At 38.8% G+C, this 17,857-nt stretch overlaps 1 protein-coding gene and 1 pseudogene across 1 annotated transcript; both read right to left on the bottom strand.

Moving 5' to 3' along the window:
- Positions 1-3,625: 3,625 nt before the first annotated feature.
- Positions 3,626-9,033, bottom strand: LOC146942587 (uncharacterized; annotated as a pseudogene).
- Positions 7,040-7,940, bottom strand: LOC146942588 (putative glutamine amidotransferase GAT1_2.1). Its single transcript, XM_085757390.1, has 4 exons — positions 7,937-7,940; positions 7,546-7,697; positions 7,247-7,453; positions 7,040-7,153 (listed from the first exon to the last, which is right to left on the bottom strand). Exons 1-4 carry the CDS (start codon positions 7,938-7,940, stop codon positions 7,040-7,042), a joined length of 477 nt encoding a protein of 158 aa, XP_085613516.1.
- Positions 9,034-17,857: the final 8,824 nt, after the last annotated feature.

Raw genomic sequence — 17,857 nt, 5'->3', positions numbered from 1 at the left:
ATTTGCAATTATATTTAATGGGAACTAACTGTTCTTTGTCTTCTTTTATTTAGCTCTTATTTAGCTCGCCTACGCTTTGTACTCCTCTTCCTTTTCCTCTCCACTCTTCTAATTGAATACCTCGCCTATTAACTTATCATTCTCCCATTAAATCTGAACTAACTCGCTCACTCCATTATTTTCTATGTCTTTTCTTCAACAAAAAGTCTCTTCCTAAACCTTTTAGTAGAAATACCGAATTTAATACAACTAAGCTTCCTTTATCATATAGCAGAAGTAGAACCGTGCCTCCAAAATTAGTAACAGTGGGAACATGGTTAATTTGAAACTAATTGAATAAGTGCTATCTTGGCCTTAAATCACCGATGAAGATAGAGAAAGAGAGGAAGTACCTTGGCAAAGGTAGCGCTCAACGAAATTTAATGGAACAATAGTACCTAATACGAGATGGCTTCAAGGGAGCTGTTTTTGTAGAACTCTCCATGTTATCGCACCGCTGGAGCTAATTCACCAACCAATTTTATTGCAATTTATAAACTGATGTTGATGTGGATGAGTGCTACTTCACCAAGCCAACCGTTCATCCAACCTGCCGCTTTCGTTGACGTCCTCGCCCGACCTTGTTATGTTGAATTCCTTTTACAAAGATGTTACACACATACTTGAACAAGTCATGTTAGCCACTTTCAAATCAATTGTCAAACTCTTTAACATCACAAATACGACTTATATACAAAAATTTATGATGATAACAGGCTATGCGTATTGGCGATTACATCATCGTTAATCTTAAATATAAAGTTACTTTCGAACTTCTAAAATAAAGGCGTCTCCATCATCCTATTTAATGAGAACTAATTACTCCTTGTCTTCTCTTAATAATTCGCCCAAATTTTCTACTCCCCTTCCGACATTTTTCATTCTACTGCTAATCTTCTTTATTTGATTATCTTGTGCTCTTAAACCTTTTCTCTCTTTTATTTAGATTGGAAACTAAGTTTTCCTGCTACTTCCTTACTAGCTCGCCTTACTTCATTCTTCTATTTTATACTCCTTCTCTTCTTCTTACTAACTTGAAGTCTAATTTCCTTGGTACTTTATTTTGTATGTCTTTGTTTCCTCCCATAAAGTTGGAACTAAGTCTTCTGATCATCTTCATTCTTCTACGTGGGTCTAGTGCTATTAGTCTTTATCTATATTTTTACTAAACAGTTTAGTTCAGTTCGTAAAGTAAATGGTACATGGAAGGGGTTCCCAGGAAAGAGAGGTGGGTCACTTGGACCTCTTAAATACCAAGACTTTCCTTGCCAGAATCCCTCTCATGTGACCTTTTAACAATACTACACTTTACTTCTGCCATGGGGTACCTAAAGTAGTTAAATCTTCCTTTGTTTACTGAATTGAAACTAGCTTGCCTTTCTTAATGTTTTACTCCTCCTATTTTTTCTGTTTATTTAATTTGGAACTAAGTTGCCTAATATCTTATTTTCACTCCTCTTACACTCACTCTCGCATCAGAATAGATACGAACTATTGTTGCTGAAACAGTAGATTAGTGATGAATAATAACCAGTTAGTTGATCGTCCACATATTATGTACATGTGCCAAAAACAATTCCAAAATAAATGATGCTGTCAGCTCATACAAATATTTTTCCAAAGATATAAGGCATCAATTTTGCTTTTAGATTACCTCAAACATACGGTAGTTATATATTTAAAGATCAGAAAGATGAAACCTGAATTGTTTTAATTTTCTCTTGAGTCTTGAGTGACGTTGTTACAGTAGCGTTCCCTTGGTGTTCATCCGAGTACCTGGCTCTTAGGCATTGACATTTATATTTACCGATAAAGTTTGTTAGAGAACATTCGCGTGTTAGAGGAAACAGATTGACATTGATATCCTGTTATGAAAAATGATTGGAGAATAGACGAATATTGAGAGAATCTAATAAATTTGCAAGTTAATCAGAAAGTTTAATTAGCGTGTATTTTAACCAATTTGCTAACTAGGTCACCTAAACCAAAACGTGCAGCTTGTGTAGTTGACTGAACTTTTATGACATATAGTGATTGAGTATAGTAGCATAGTTATCAAAGGATAGCAAAGTAATTAAAGTTCAAGTATTTGGAAGAGAAAACATGATTCGTAGAAAATTGGAAAATAACAAGCCTGTTTATATTAATGTCTCAGTAACATTTCCAACTTCATATTTTGATAAGCAATAACAATAGATCCCAATATACGTGGGGAGTCTCAGATATAATATATGAATATCAACGATGCCTTTAATATAGAGCTACTCATTCTGCTATAGATGAAAACAACTAAACTCAATTTTATAAACTTCACGTATAATTATAATAACAAAGAAGCCCTTCTTGATTTTTCAATTAGGTTGGAATATTCTGGGAACAAACTTTTCAATGAAAAAAGTAATGATAATTAATTTAAGACAATTAGGAATAGGAGAAGCGGTCACCATGATAGTGCACAATTTAAGTACGTAAAGCATTTTATTCCATGATATAAAATCACGATGATCAACAGAGGTAAGGAATCATCAATTGATGTAATAAAAGAACGAGCGAGCATAACAATGAGATTAAATTTAACCCCATGATACAAATCTAAAACTGAATCGGAAAGGAAAGTAACGAATAAGCATCAAATACGGGCCGTTTTAGGATTTACGATATCAACACTTAGCATATAAATTCACACAGATAGCCACGCCCTTGCAATAAAGATATTGATGTGGTATTCGGTGTCGACGGTGAAGATAGAACAATTATAAAGTAAGAGGAAGTACCTTGTCAAAAATAGTGCTCAGCAAATTTTGTTCGATTAATCGAACAATAGTACATGATATATATACACCGCCGCCAATTTTATTGCAACCTCATGGTTATTTTGCACCGCTGGAACTTATTCATAGCAAGCCAGTTATAGTAAAAGTTGTATGAAACTTATGTTATCGTAGAGAAGAGAAGCGGTCATGATATATATACGATTAACAAAGGAGAAAACGGTTGATATAGCGTAATTGTTATGTAGCGATTGAACCATAAATATTAGAACCTGATTATAAAACAATTCTGAGATGCGCTGATGGGGTCCCTGGCATATCACCATGAAAGGTTTCTTTCTACGACTGCCATGTTTGAGAAATCTTGAGGCCGATGATGGTTTGGTCTTCGCCTGTTATTGTTTTCGAGGTCGCCGAGAAGGTTTTAGGCTTAGGGTTTCTAAATCACGATTTGCGATTCAGAAACGTGGTCAAGGTTAGTTTTACCTTTTCCCACAGACGGCGCCAGCTGTACTTGCAAAAAAGTACGGTAAGGAATACTAGGATTCTAGGGTTTAGACTGATGATTAGATGCCTTGAGAATGCTCTCAAGAGTAGTATTTATAGCCTGCTATGGGCTTGGGTTTCGGTTGCTTGGTTCCCAAGCAACAGGGGTATTTGTGTATTTTAGGTGGTTTTCTAGAGGTTTCTAGAAGCTTAGAAGGGCGGTGCCTCAAGGCGAGAGCGCCAAGGTCTCAAGAGCCCTTATTGAGGGCGCCTGAGCCCTTCTGGAGGTCTTAGAGCCTTTCTGGAGGGCTTCTAAGCCTTTAGGAATATTATGACGGTTCACCTACTCTATCCCGAAAAAAATCAAGATACAATTCAGCAGGTAACACATCTAACCAAACAGAGCCCTCCATAGAATGACCCAAATTTGCTAGCTTATCCGCACAACAGTTACCTTCGCGAAATATGTGAGATGATATAACTTGAATACCAAGGCTATGGGCGTTATGCCATCTGTTTCGAAGCATAATGGGCACTAAAGAATAATTTGTAAAAATTAGCAAAGCACTACTGGAGTCGCTCTCCAACCAGATATGCCGCCACCTACGAGTAGACCCATGTTCCATGGCTAAAATGATAGCGAAAGCCTCAGAGTGGTAAACTGATGCCTCCCCAATGTTACAACAAAAGGCGCCAAGGAGAGAACCCCTTGAGTCCCGAAACAGTCCCCCACAAGCCGCATGACCAGCAATGACGAAACCATCAGTGTTAACCTTCAACCAAGGAGATGAGGGCGCCTTCCACAACACCGGTATGATTGCCTTCACCTTACGTCAATGAGAAGCCACCGAAAAAGAATCCAAAAGATGAGAGTCAGATTGCAAACAATTCCCAGTCGAGGTATTACCAGATAAAGCCACCCAGGAATGAATGCGAACCTTTGCGGTGTGAAGGGTTGTAGTTTGCGAAGAAAACCAAATGTTATTACGAGCAAGCCAAATTGTATGCACTGTATGAATAATTGCTGCAATAAAGATATCCGCTACTTGAGAAGAGCACGGAGCAGGAATGCAAGATAAAAGAGAAAGAGCTGAAGTACAATCAATTGAACAATTGAGTTTATTACCAAGCCAAGTCCAGAGCTCATTTGAAAAAGGGCACCGTAAAAATAAATGATCTGATGTTTCAATGACGTTCAAACAAAGGCAACAAGCTGAAACAATTACACAGCCCCGAGTTCGAAGATTCTCATCTGTAGGCATTCTCCCATGCAGTAATCGCCAAAAAGTGAAAGTGTGAGAAGGGGGAATGCACCCCTTCCAAATCTGATCCGCCCAAGACAAAAGAGGTGCCGACGGCTTAAGAAAATTTAACGCCATTTTCAAAGACAATTTACCATCAGCAGAGTTGGACCAAACAAAAGTGTCCGGCATAGGAATGGACGGCAAAACAATTGACTGAAGTTTGTCAGTTACATCATCAATTCGAAGTGCTTGTGGCAAATTCCAAACTCCAGCAAGAATAATATCTGAGACTTTACCCGTGAAACCAGCATGAAAGAATGGATCAATATGAAATAAATCCACAAGAGAGGTACCAAACCAATTATCGTTCCAAAGAGAAATGTTCTCACCCGTGCCCATAATCCACAAAGAGTTATCAAACACCGTATCTATGTGAATTTTAATACCAGGCCAAACATAAGATTTAAAATAATGATTTATAGGTTTACCGTTGGAAAAGAATCTACGCTTCAAAAGGGCTGCCCATTGGGAGTCTGTGGCGACAAGCTTCCATGCTAATTCTAACATTGAAGCTTCATTAATTAAACGGGTTGGCTTCAAATCTAAACCACCTTCTGCCCATGGTCGACTGATACACTTCCAAGAAACCGTGCAGAGCTTTCGAGTAAGAACATCCCCGCTCCAGATAAAATTTTTAATCCAGGTGTCTAATAAACGAAGCAGACGACGCGGCCACATATAAATATGAAAAGAGTAAAACAACATTCCATGAATAATAGATTTAACCAGCTGAACCCGACCCATGATAGAGAGAAGAGAACCCTTCCAAGAAGAGAGCTTAGCCTTTATCCGGTCAGAAATCATTTGAAAGTGAACAACCTTCGGCTTGCCTTTAAAAATAGGGCACCCCAAATACTGAAAAGGTACAAGTCCCACAGTGAAACCCAACATGTCTGAAATCATCTGAGCACGCGTGGAATTCATAGCCCCAGTGTACAGACGGCTCTTTGCATTGTTAATAATTTGTCCGGACACCTCCGAATACCGATGAAAAATATTTAATAGCACACGAATATTACGTTTAGTACCTGTACAAAAAATCATAACATCATCAGCGTATAAAATGTGTGTAGGGAAATAAACCCCACAGTAATAATGCATCGGTAGCAGCCTCCCAGATGTTACCGCCATAGAAATGGCCCTACTCAGGACATCTTCAGCCAAGCAAAATAATAGAGGGGACAATGGGTCCCCTTGTCGAACCCCTCGAGAGCAAGAGAAAAAACCAACAGCTTTCCCATTCACTAACACAGACAGGCAAGCTGAATTTAAAATAGCTAGGATCCACTTCACAAAAGTTTCAGCAAAACCGAAACCCCTAAGAACATCAAGCAAAAAATTCCAATCTAAGGTGTCAAAAGCCTTCGCAATATCTACTTTTAAAGCCACATTACCTCCATATTGATGCTTGTCAAGTAAATTAATGGCTTCAGATGCAAGAATCACACATTCATAGATATTACGATCACGAATGAACCCACGCTGCTCAATATAAACTATCCTCATAGCTATGGGCGCCAATCTGTCCGCAAGTATTTTAGTGACAACTTTGAACTGAAAATTAGCCAGAGCAATAGGTCTATAGTCCCCCATCACTCTCGGCCCTGGCACCTTTGGTATAAGCACAATTAAATTATTATTAATGTTAGCAGGAAGCTCATCAGTAATAAAAAACTCTTGAACCGACTGGACTACATCGGTACCAACAATGTCCCAATAGGTTTGATAGAAGAGCCCACCAAACCCATCTGGCCTCGGGGCACCGTCACCGTTAAGAGCGAACATCGCATCTCTAATTTCATCATGGTGTGGAACACGCATAAGCTGTTGGTTATCATCATCAGAAATCATAGAAGGAATAGTTTCTGCAATCAAATTGTTCTGGGTAGAATCATTAGCAACAGTAAATATGAATTTGAAATAATTCACCACGTGTACCTCAATGTCCGAAGGGTCAGTAAGAACTTTGTCGCCATCTTGCAAAAAAGAAATAGAATTTTTAGAAGCCCGGATTTTTGCTACTCTGTGAAAATAAGTTGTATTCCTATTAGAGCTGTCAAAACGGGCGGCCCGACCCGTTTAGGCCCGGCCCAGTTGAGTAACGGGCTTTTTAGGGCCGGGCTAAAAAGCCTGGTTTGAATATGGGCTGGAAAAATGAGGCCCGAGCCCGGCTCTATACGGGCTCCCGGGCTAACGGGCCGGCCCTGGCCCGTATCTTTTTTTTTTTTTAAAAAGCAAAAAATAATTTTATTAAGAAAGGAGATTTTGTAGTATAGAAATATGTCCATTTTGTTTTTAAGTCCATTTGTATTCCCAAAGTTCTTTCTTCTATAGACTGCTTTATAGGCATGAGAATATTGTAATGATGGGTGATATATGGACACATACTTCATTTACAAATATGAATAAAAGAATTTGATGCTATAAGAGAAGGAGGACCTACTGTAGTGTTTGTTTTCTTTTCATCTTCCGTGCATAACTTGAACCGTTTCTAATTGTTGCACCAACCTGCTTTAGCCTATTCTCCTGTTGCAAACTAAGTGTTGTATTTGCCTACAACCATTATCATAGAAAGATATGGTATTAAGATGAATTGAGTTTAACATTTATAAACTGTGGATATAATTAATAGAGCTTTTAAGTAACCTGTAAAAACTCTGCTCCTGCTTCAAGTTCAGAACTTCGACTTGCGATCATATGAGAATCAGACTTGTAAATGTTTCTAGCCACTGAAAAGCTTTTCAGAATGAGTTTTGGCTTCATCTCCAGTTCCTCATTTAGCTTTGTGGAGTTTGGGACCAGTATTGAGCTGCTGAATTTTTTCTCATAAGCTATCACAGCCTTCACAAATTCCTATTTCACAACCACCAACAAAAATCCTTAATTTGTACTTCTTTTATCAATTTTACATGCATTGCAAAAACTATAAGGAACAAAATGTATACCTGATAGGCCATACTGCATCCAGGATAATCAAATTCATCACTGTCTTGGTTCCTCATTCTCTCTAGATGAAATTGAAGACCCATAATAAACTTTCCCTCTTCAGGATTGTAATTATTTGGATCGTAAAATCCTTCAACCAAACCATCTGGACCTACTGAAGTTGGAAATAATAATAATGAAACAAGAAGCTGGTGTACTGAATACACTTAAAAAAAAAACTTGAATTTTTGCCGGGCTGGCGGGCCGCCCGGAGCCCGAACGGGCCAGCCCTAACGGGCTACGGGCTTTTTCGGGCCGGGCTAAAAAGCCCTGGAAAAATTCGGGCCTGCGTTTATTCGGCCCAGGCCCTACATTTTATTCGGGCTTTCGGGCCGGCCCGTACGGCCCGGCCCATTTTGACAGCTCTAATTCCTATCACCATGAAGAAACTGTTGGTTTCTAGCCTTGTCCTTCCAAAGATCATCTTGATGATGCAAAGCCTTGAGTAAAAGAAGTTGTGCCTCAATGTCTTGCATATAAAGCTGATCCGAATAACCATCAGTGTCAATCAGATGTTGAACTCTATTCACTTCATCCACTGCCAAACGGACCTGTCTGTCAACGTCACCAAAAACCGTTCGATTCCAATGAGTATAAATAGATTTCATGTGTTTGAGTTTGGACTGAAGCCGAGATAACCCATGCCCCCGGAAACGCTTCATCCAATTTTCAACAAGAAGCCTTCGGCAGTCATCATGCGAGGTCCAAGTTTTAAGAAATTTGAAAGTGCCCCCACTGTGTGCCATAGAGAACGCAGCTGTTAACAGAAGAGGATGATGATCCGATTGATGTCTCACTAAAGCCGAACAAGATGTGGTGCGCCAAAATTTAATCCAGTCCTCATTACAAATAGCCCTATCAAGACGAAGAACCACATTTTCAGAACCAAGCCTACCATTGGACCAAGTGTAAAAAGCACCCAAAGTATTAAGATTAGTTAATAAATTTGCATTAGTCCAATTTAGAAAGTCCAGACATGATAAAGATGGAGGAGGGCGACGACCACGCTTCTCATGAGCACCTAACACCGCATTAAAGTCACCAATAAATAACCAAGGACCAAGAAAGCGCCCTTGAAGATGAGACAAATCTGCCCAAAGTTGACGACGCTTCAAATAAAAGGTACTAGCATAAACCGCAGCAATATATACAATAGATTGCGGACAAGATACTTGTAAGACGATGCATTGATCAGACACAAAAAGGACCGTAAGGAGAGTGGCCTTGCCCCAGAGAGCCCAAAGGTTCGGCTGCAAATTTCCCCTAACATTCAAACAATAATTCGAAACACCAATACTATTCCAGTACCACGAAGGAACATCATCAAATAAAATCATCGGCTCCGCAATAAAAATAATGCCGGGAGTATGAGATAGAAATAAATTACGTAGTGCAATCTTTGAATCAAAATTGCCAATACCTCTAATATTCCAATAGAGGACATTCATGATGAAGAGGGTAGAGGTGTACCCCGTGTCCGGGTGTTGTATGTAGCCTTCCCTAACACCTGTTTTTTTAAATCCTTTTGTTGTTTTTTAGATAACATCTGTGTAAAACCTTCAGCCGCCATCCGTTGATCATATTCACGAATACGAGCCCAAAGGTCCAAGTCATGATGAATATTCTGCGAGACCGGAATCTCGTTATGCTGTACCAGTACTACACGTTCAGGAGGCACCTCTTGTTGTTGCAAAACACCCACCTCATGTGTAGAAACTTTAGGTATAGTAGGTCCTTGCAAAGATGCTAAATTCGAGACATTAGGCTCAACAGTCACATTAGCCACTTCTTTGTCAGCAGGAACCTCTTGCATGTCAACATGCTCACCATTGGATGTGTAACACCCATACTAGACGTATCTAGAAAGTCTAGCATGTGTATTAGTTTAGTACTGGATACATTAAAAATTTACAACTACGAATGAATATATATATACAACCAAATGCGTTCGTACATAATAATACAACTCAACTTTTCTAAAGTATATTAGATGCATCCTTGAATATCCACATCGTCCCGCAGCGGTACGAACGAACACTTGTCGCATCATCCATTCGGCTACTAGCTTGCTATTCCAACCTGTTTATCTGAAACAAATAAGGATTGGGATGAGACATAATGTCTCAGTGAGTTCCCCTAAATCCTAGGCTATAGGTAACCTCAGGGGAAACCTACGGTCACCACGTGCCTACATTACAACCTAACGGTTGATTATACGTGTGTGGGGACTTGCATACTTAGACGGTAGTGCATACTAGAGCCGTCTTAATCTTATCTTAACTTGTTATAGGCTTCACTTCCTATACATGTCATGGCGGTCAAGGGATCCTAGGACCGCTAACTCAAGATACGTTAAACGCATCAAGACTTAACATAACATATTCATGACACAATCCTAAACCGGACGATTAGAGGAACCTAAGATCGTCATCGGCATAACATTCTTTACTTGATCTATTTCATATCTTACACTGGTCCTATAGCATCTAGTGCTCTTGTTCTTGAACATAATTGTGCATGGAATCATTCTTACATAATCATAAACATAACATACATATTCGTATCTAAGTTCATTCATTAAGTTAGCGTTGAACAAACAGATATTATCTTGATTCATTTTACGGAGAGCCCCGGGGTGGAGTAAACCCGAGTACAATCCCATACATACCGAAAATACCTAGCTAAGGTAATCGGACTCCCTCAGTGACGTGCGGGCCCCTCTCGAAAGAAGCTTATCCCGTTCTCAAGTTACCTACGTCTTACTTACTCATTTACCACGGATCCATAAGCGATCCTAAGTGTGATAAACTACACATACATATCATGGTCTTAACATTCATAAACATTCATGAAAGGTTTCTAACCTATACATGCATACTCGTTTACCTCGGATCCGGGGTCGATCCGATTAGTAGTAAACTACCTCTATATTCATTCATATTCATATCTATTCATAAGTGAAGAGTTTGCTATCAATTCACGGCTTATCTTGCATACCTAATCATTCTTAGTCACGTGTGAAGAGAATATACTTCGCGTCTTAACCTACATAAGGTTCTTGCTTAACTTCTAGTTCTCGACAAGCTATATCGAGGCTCTACTTTAATCCCTTTCTTAATTCATTGCTACCCGAGTAATATCGGTTTAAACACTCTTAATTCACTCTTTCCATTCATGTTAAGATTGCCATGATTTTCATTTCAAGAATCTTTTGATGTTATGTGCATTGCCTAGATGTTGTTTTAGGGTTATAAAGTTGTAAAACGACGAAAGGAAGACTCCGGAATGCACCACGGCCCCAGGATGGACCAACAGGCCAATAACATGTTGGCCAAACCAGAGGGCTGCGCTAATAGCGCCCCTGGAGCGTGGGACATTCCTGAAGAATTTCGCTATTAGCGTAGATTTCGCTAATAGCGTAGTTCTTCGGGTCTGTGGTACTAATTTTCCAGTTTTGGCCCAAAACTTGTTCAGTTTGATCCTGCAATGCACTATAATCATCCAGCAACATACATATACATTTATAAACATGTTACATGGCAATTTAACATCAAATCAACAAGAATTTATCAAAAGTCCATTAGGGTCCTAATCCTCTCATAAACATAAATCAATCCTTTAAACATGAAATTACACAACCCAAAGGGTGGTAAACTATCTATGGAACTCATTGCAATATCCAAGCATCAATCCTAGCTTTGATCCATTCTTGATCTTTCCCCTTTTCACCAAACCATGTTTAATTCTTTCCTCCACTTGTTTCTTGCTTGATAAGCTACCATAATCCATGCTTAAACCATGTTTTGAAGGAAGATTGGATGTCTTAGAGAGAAGAGGGAGGCGCATATGGTAGAGAGAAGGAGGAGAAACTTTCTTCTCAAAACCTAGAGAGAGAAAGTGAAAGGGAAAATGAATATTTTAGGTCCAAACATGCTTATATACTCCCTTGTGCGAGATTACTTAAATGCCCTTCGTCTCAGTCGTGTTTACCTGACACTGATACATAAGTCCATACTTGAGTGATATTACATAATAATATCCTCCGTCATACTTAACATTCCTCATTACTTAACCTCTGATACATTTGATTAATAATTCCATTAGCTGACGAGCGGGATATTACATTCTACCCCCCTTAAAAAAAATTCGTCCTCGAAATTTAGAGATCGTCTACCAATGATCATGATAAAACTTACCATCTATGGTCTGAGCCACACATTTTCCATTTATACATATCCAAAGAATTTATCGTGTCATGTCTTCATCTTGTTTCTTAATCCACATGTTACTGAACTTAGCCTTCTTGATCTTAATACCACTCAAACTTAGAGTTTTCTTAGCATATTATGATTCAGCACTTACCTTGCTACACATAAATTTATTGTCTCAGACTCGAATCTTACTCGCTTAACATAAACCATCCCTAATGGTATCTTGTCATAAACATGAACACTCAGGATTTGCCTTTTAACTGGAATCCTACCAGAAACCAGGTTTGCCCTGCAGTGCTTACTTGTAACTTTAAAACATCTTTTCATGCATACATAATCTTAACGGGCAAACATATAATATTTCTCAACCCATCTGGTAAATTACATGCTCTGAAAACTTTCGAATTAAACCTCTTGCATTTGGAGTACTCTTAACATACACTTGTGCGTCTCATAAGACTTTTCGAAAAACTGCTGTTTACTTCATCAAATCTCACCTTACATGGTGTCCTACATACTCTCAAGTGTCGCATCTTGTGATATAATAACGATACTTGTTCTTACATCTTGATTAAGAAAATTTTCTAAACTTTGGTATTTGGGTCCTTGGAACGAAAAATTGTATAACTTAAAAGAAAACATTACGAAATCATATTTTTAAAATAATCATCGTTCCAAAGTCCCTTACTACCCATTTTAACTTTAAAAGTTATAAATCATAATTCGAAATCTTCGTAGCAAGTATCGTGATCATTTAACAAGTTTGACATAGGAGAGTATGCACTTCCTCGTGCATAACTCATGGTTTATATCTCCATCCATAATGAAATTCTTGAACTTCAAAAGTAACTTCTTTCTTATTCTTTCTTATCATAGTACATATCCTTCATTTGTTGTGTCTCTAACCTTCCTTAATATACTTAGATGAAGTCACATCCACATATCTTGTCCTTTAATGCTTCTAACGAAGGCTCTTACTATCACATTCCATATTCCATGATTAATGTTTGAACTTTATTTATTAACTTTCGTTGCGCCACTCTGATTCCCACCAGTTGACTTTAACCAATATTCTAATCCCTTGAGACGACTGAAACTGCACATTAATTTTCCCATATGAGCATTATCTTCTTGAACTTTTCATATGGCAACCATTGCCATAGACATGCACCTCACAATACCTTGCAAGATTGGATCTCATAGTAGACTTGTCACATTACCATAATACTTTACTTGGGAATAGACCTTATATTCTCACTGGTTGAGTTCACCTCATGACATACACTTATCATACATAAACTTGTTTCTGAGAAATCTTGAATTCCCATAGTAGACTTATCATAATTCATACATGCTTTCCTTGATCATACTTCATTGCATCCCTGTATTCTCGCATACTATGTTTTGCATAATCAAACTAATGCTTGCTCGTTAATTTCTTTCTTTAAGAAAACATCATAATTTAACACACGGGTCATTGGCGTTGACGGTTTCTCTTTATGTAAAAACGTAATAAGTTTGGCCCCAGCCGTTACTCTGAAATCACGGAATAAGTTGACAACACAGCTGTGTCACCCAACCTTAGTTCCGGTGAGGTTAGCCCACTCTACGTGAGTCGTAACAACCGGTACCTACAAAAATTCCATTTTAAAATCTATAAACATCAACTCCAATCACCCATATGTGTCTACCTTTTTAAAATCTTGTAAACTTTTGAATTCAATATCTTAACGGGCTTTAGCAATTCAATTAAGCAAAACATAGATCCGGGGGTACTCATAATTTCTTAAATCTGAAAATCTCACGACTTTACATAATTCTTTACCACTTACCTTTCATCTCATGCATGCGCATCCACTTTATCCATTCATATGCCGGAACCTTAGAACTTTTGAACCAAGCTCTTCGTCAGCTCTTGCCACATTAACTTCTAATGTTGCCTTAAACCAGATTGATTCCGTTAATACTTGTCCATGCATTTTCTTCCTTAGAAATCATAGGGTGTGATGTGCATTCGATACTTGATATTATAGCGAGTGTTTGTTACATAAAAGATTGTGAAAACAACCTCCAATAGCTACTACTGACCCTAGAGACGAAATGACAGGTTTCAGAAAAACTGAAAATTTTGCCCCAGGTTCGCTATTAGCGAAATCCTCTGGAGTAATTTCGCTATTAGCGCAATTTTCGCTATTGGCGTATTTTCTAAAAATTAGTTTTCCAGAAAATCATATTTTTCATAAAATCGTATTTCCTCAAGTATCCCAATGCATATCATTCCTTTCGATCGTCTTAAAAACAATTCTATAACCTTTGCATGACAAGCATTAACATCAATCGATTCAATTCACGGCACATTAGAAACTGATATCTTGTTATCCTAGCACTTAACATAAACTTCCACTTCGTCCGCTAAGAACGGCTTAACTTATTTCTCTGCCAACTTATTCATTGTTAGAACCTTATTCTTACTGAACATATAAATCTTTATCTTCCGTTCTCATATCTCAATCCCTGAGAGCTTACTAATTCCATCAACACATGTTGACTTCTCCTTAACTCTTAGCCTTATACTTACGTTCCAGAATATCATTCCATTCCAGCAACGACTCTTACCAAAACTTCATATCATACTTAGATATTTCTAAATTCTTCACTTACGGGCATACGAAATATCATTAACTTCATACCCGAACTTGTCAAAACATTCCTTATTAACATACCTTACATTCCCGGAGGATTCTCACTTCTACTTGCTTTGTTCACCGGCCACCTTTTGGCACGATCAAACTTCTTCATCACATACTTCGTTCCTCCTGGGTCCTATTCAGCTCTCAGGAATCCATTCTAATCGTCGAATGTTAAATTGAGTTGATCAGGCTCAACTAACAACAACAAATAGAACATCTACCCGGAACCCAATGGTCCCACTACTTTAGTTGTAATTTAATGACCCGCACGATCTGAATCAACCTGCTCTGATACCAAATGTAACACCCATTCTAGACGTATCTAGAAAGTCTAGCATGTGTATTAGTTTAGTACTGGATACATTAAAAATTTACAACTACGAATGAATATATATACAACCAAATGCGTTCGTACATAATAATACAACTCAACTTTTCTAAAGTATATTAGATGCATCCTTGAATATCCACATCGTCCCGCAGCGGTACGAACGAACACTTGTCGCATCATCCATTCGGCTACTAGCTTGCTAATCCAACCTGTTTATCTGAAACAAATAAGGATTGGGATGAGACATAATGTCTCAGTGAGTTCCCCTAAATCCTAGGCTATAGGTAACCTCAGGGGAAACCTACGGTCACCACGTGCCTACATTACAACCTGACGGTTGATTATACGTGTGTGGGGACTTGCATACTTAGACGGTAGTGCATACTAGAGCCGTCTTAATCTTATCTTAACTTGTTATAGGCTTCACTTCCTATACGTGTCATGGCGGTCAAGGGATCCTAGGACCGCTAACTCAAGATACGTTAAACGCATCAAGACTTAACATAACATATTCATGACACAATCCTAAACCGGACGATTAGAGGAACCTAAGATCGTCATCGGCATAACATTCTTTACTTGATCTATTTCATATCTTACAATGGTTCTATAGCATCTAGTGCTCTTGTTCTTGAACATAATTGTGCATGGAATCATTCTTACATAATCATAAACATAACATACATATTCGTATCTAAGTTCATTCATTAAGTTAGCGTTGAACAAACAGATATTATCTTGATTCATTTTACGGAGAGCCCCGGGGTGGAGTAAACCCGAGTACAATCCCATACATACCGAAAATACCTAGCTAAGGTAATCGGACTCCCTCAGTGACGTGCGGGCCCCTCTCGAAAGAAGCTTATCCCGTTCTCACGTTACCTACGTCTTACTTACTCATTTACCACGGATCCTTAAGCGATCCTAAGTGTGATAAACTACACATACATATCATGGTCTTAACATTCATAAACATTCATGAAAGGTTTCTAACCTATACATGCATACTCGTTTACCTCGGATCCGGGGTCGATCCGATTAGTAGTAAACTACCTCTATATTCATTCATATTCATATCTATTCATAAGTGAAGAGTTTGCTATCAATTCACGGCTTATCTTACATACCTAATCATTCTTAGTCACGTGTGAAGAGAATATACTTCGCGTCTTAACCTACATAAGGTTCTTGCTTAACTTCTAGTTCTCGACAAGCTATATCGAGGCTCTACTTTAATCCCTTTCTTAATTCATTGCTACCCGAGTAATATCGGTTTAAACACTCTTAATTCACTCTTGCCATTCATGTTAAGATTGCCATGATTTTCATTTCAAGAATCTTTTGATGTTATGTGCATTGCCTAGATGTTGTTTTAGGGTTATAAAGTTGTAAAACGACGAAAGGAAGACTCCGTAATGCACCACGGCCCCAGGATGGACCAACAGGCCAATAACATGTTGGCCAAACCAGAGGGCTGCGCTAATAGCGCCCCTGGAGCATGGGACATTCCTGAAGAATTTCGCTATTAGCGTAGATTTCGCTAATAGCGTAGTTCTTCGGGTCTGTGGTACTAATTTTCCAGTTTTGGCCCAAAACTTGTTCAGTTTGATCCTGCAATGCACTATAATCATCCAGCAACATACATATACATTTATAAACATGTTACATGGCAATTTAACATCAAATCAACAAGAATTTATCAAAAGTCCATTAGGGTCATAATCCTCTCATAAACATAAATCAATCCTTTAAACATGAAATTACACAACCCAAAGGGTGGTAAACTATCTATGGAACTCACCTAACATGTTCTTTGCAATATCCAAGCATCAATCCTAGCTTTGATCCATTCTTGATCTTTCCCCTTTTCACCAAACCATGTTTAATTCTTTCCTCCACTTGTTTCTTGCTTGATAAGCTACCATAATCCATGCTTAAACCATGTTTTGAAGGAAGATTGGATGTCTTAGAGAGAAGAGGGAGGCGCATATGGTAGAGAGAAGGAGGAGAAACTTTCTTCTCAAAACCTAGAGAGAGAAAGTGAAAGGGAAAATGAATATTTTAGGTCCAAACATGCTTATATACTCCCTTGTGCGAGATTACTTAAATGCCCTTCGTCTCAGTCGTGTTTACCTGACACTGATACATAAGTCCATACTTGAGTGATATTACATAATAATATCCTCCGTCATACTTAACATTCCTCATTACTTAACCTCTGATACATTTGATTAATAATTCCATTAGCTGACGAGCGGGATATTACAGGATGGCCTTGTAACAATCTCACGAGCACCCGTGGGACTCTCCTCCAGCTCCCGTGGGATCACATGATTTTGTTCCACACCATCCTGAAGTGGCACAGAGTTATCATCAGTCGCTGGGGTCACCAACGGCATCTGATTTGTCTGGTCCACCCCGGTAGGTCGTATGTCCTCACGCCCAAGAGGGGATAAGTGTGAATCACGCACATTAGACTCCTTGGGACTCTGCCTCAGCTCCCGTGGACTCATATGATTGTGTTCCACACTATCCAGAAGCGACTCCGTATCTGCAGTTACCAAGAGGTTCTCCAACTCCTCCCTCGGTTTCTGAGTCAACATTGTCACTTCTACAGGTTGCACGTCAACGTGCGCTACAGGGGAAACAAGCTCAAGCACTGGCATAGTAGGTGGCAACTCTCGAGAAGCAATTATATCAAACACATTGTGAAGAGGAATGCTGAAATTATTAGACCTTTCAAATTGAGATGTAGCCACCGTAGATGAAACAGCCGTCTCCAATTGTGAAGAGATAGGAGATGTTACCGGAACGGCCAGAGACGATGAGACCAATGATGTATGAGCAGTAGATGCTGGAACTCTATGAGTGGTAGTAACAGTCGACACAACCGAAACGGGAACCCAAGACCCATTGACAATGGCCGAAGTTGAAGCACCAACATCCTTATTATTATTAATATTGCTTTGCCGAGGGGGATTTTTAGGGGCAGCCCCGGCAACCATAATCTGTTTCCCACGATCTTGCTTGTCCTTGGAAG

The sequence above is a fragment of the Medicago sativa genome, chromosome 3 (genome assembly GCF_051527215.1).
Source record: "Medicago sativa cultivar Bolivia chromosome 3, Bolivia_mono, whole genome shotgun sequence".
In the NCBI taxonomy this organism is placed as follows: Eukaryota; Viridiplantae; Streptophyta; class Magnoliopsida; order Fabales; family Fabaceae; genus Medicago; species Medicago sativa.
Note: the sequence above shows the minus strand (reverse complement) of the source record. Positions and strands in the feature narration are given on the sequence as shown.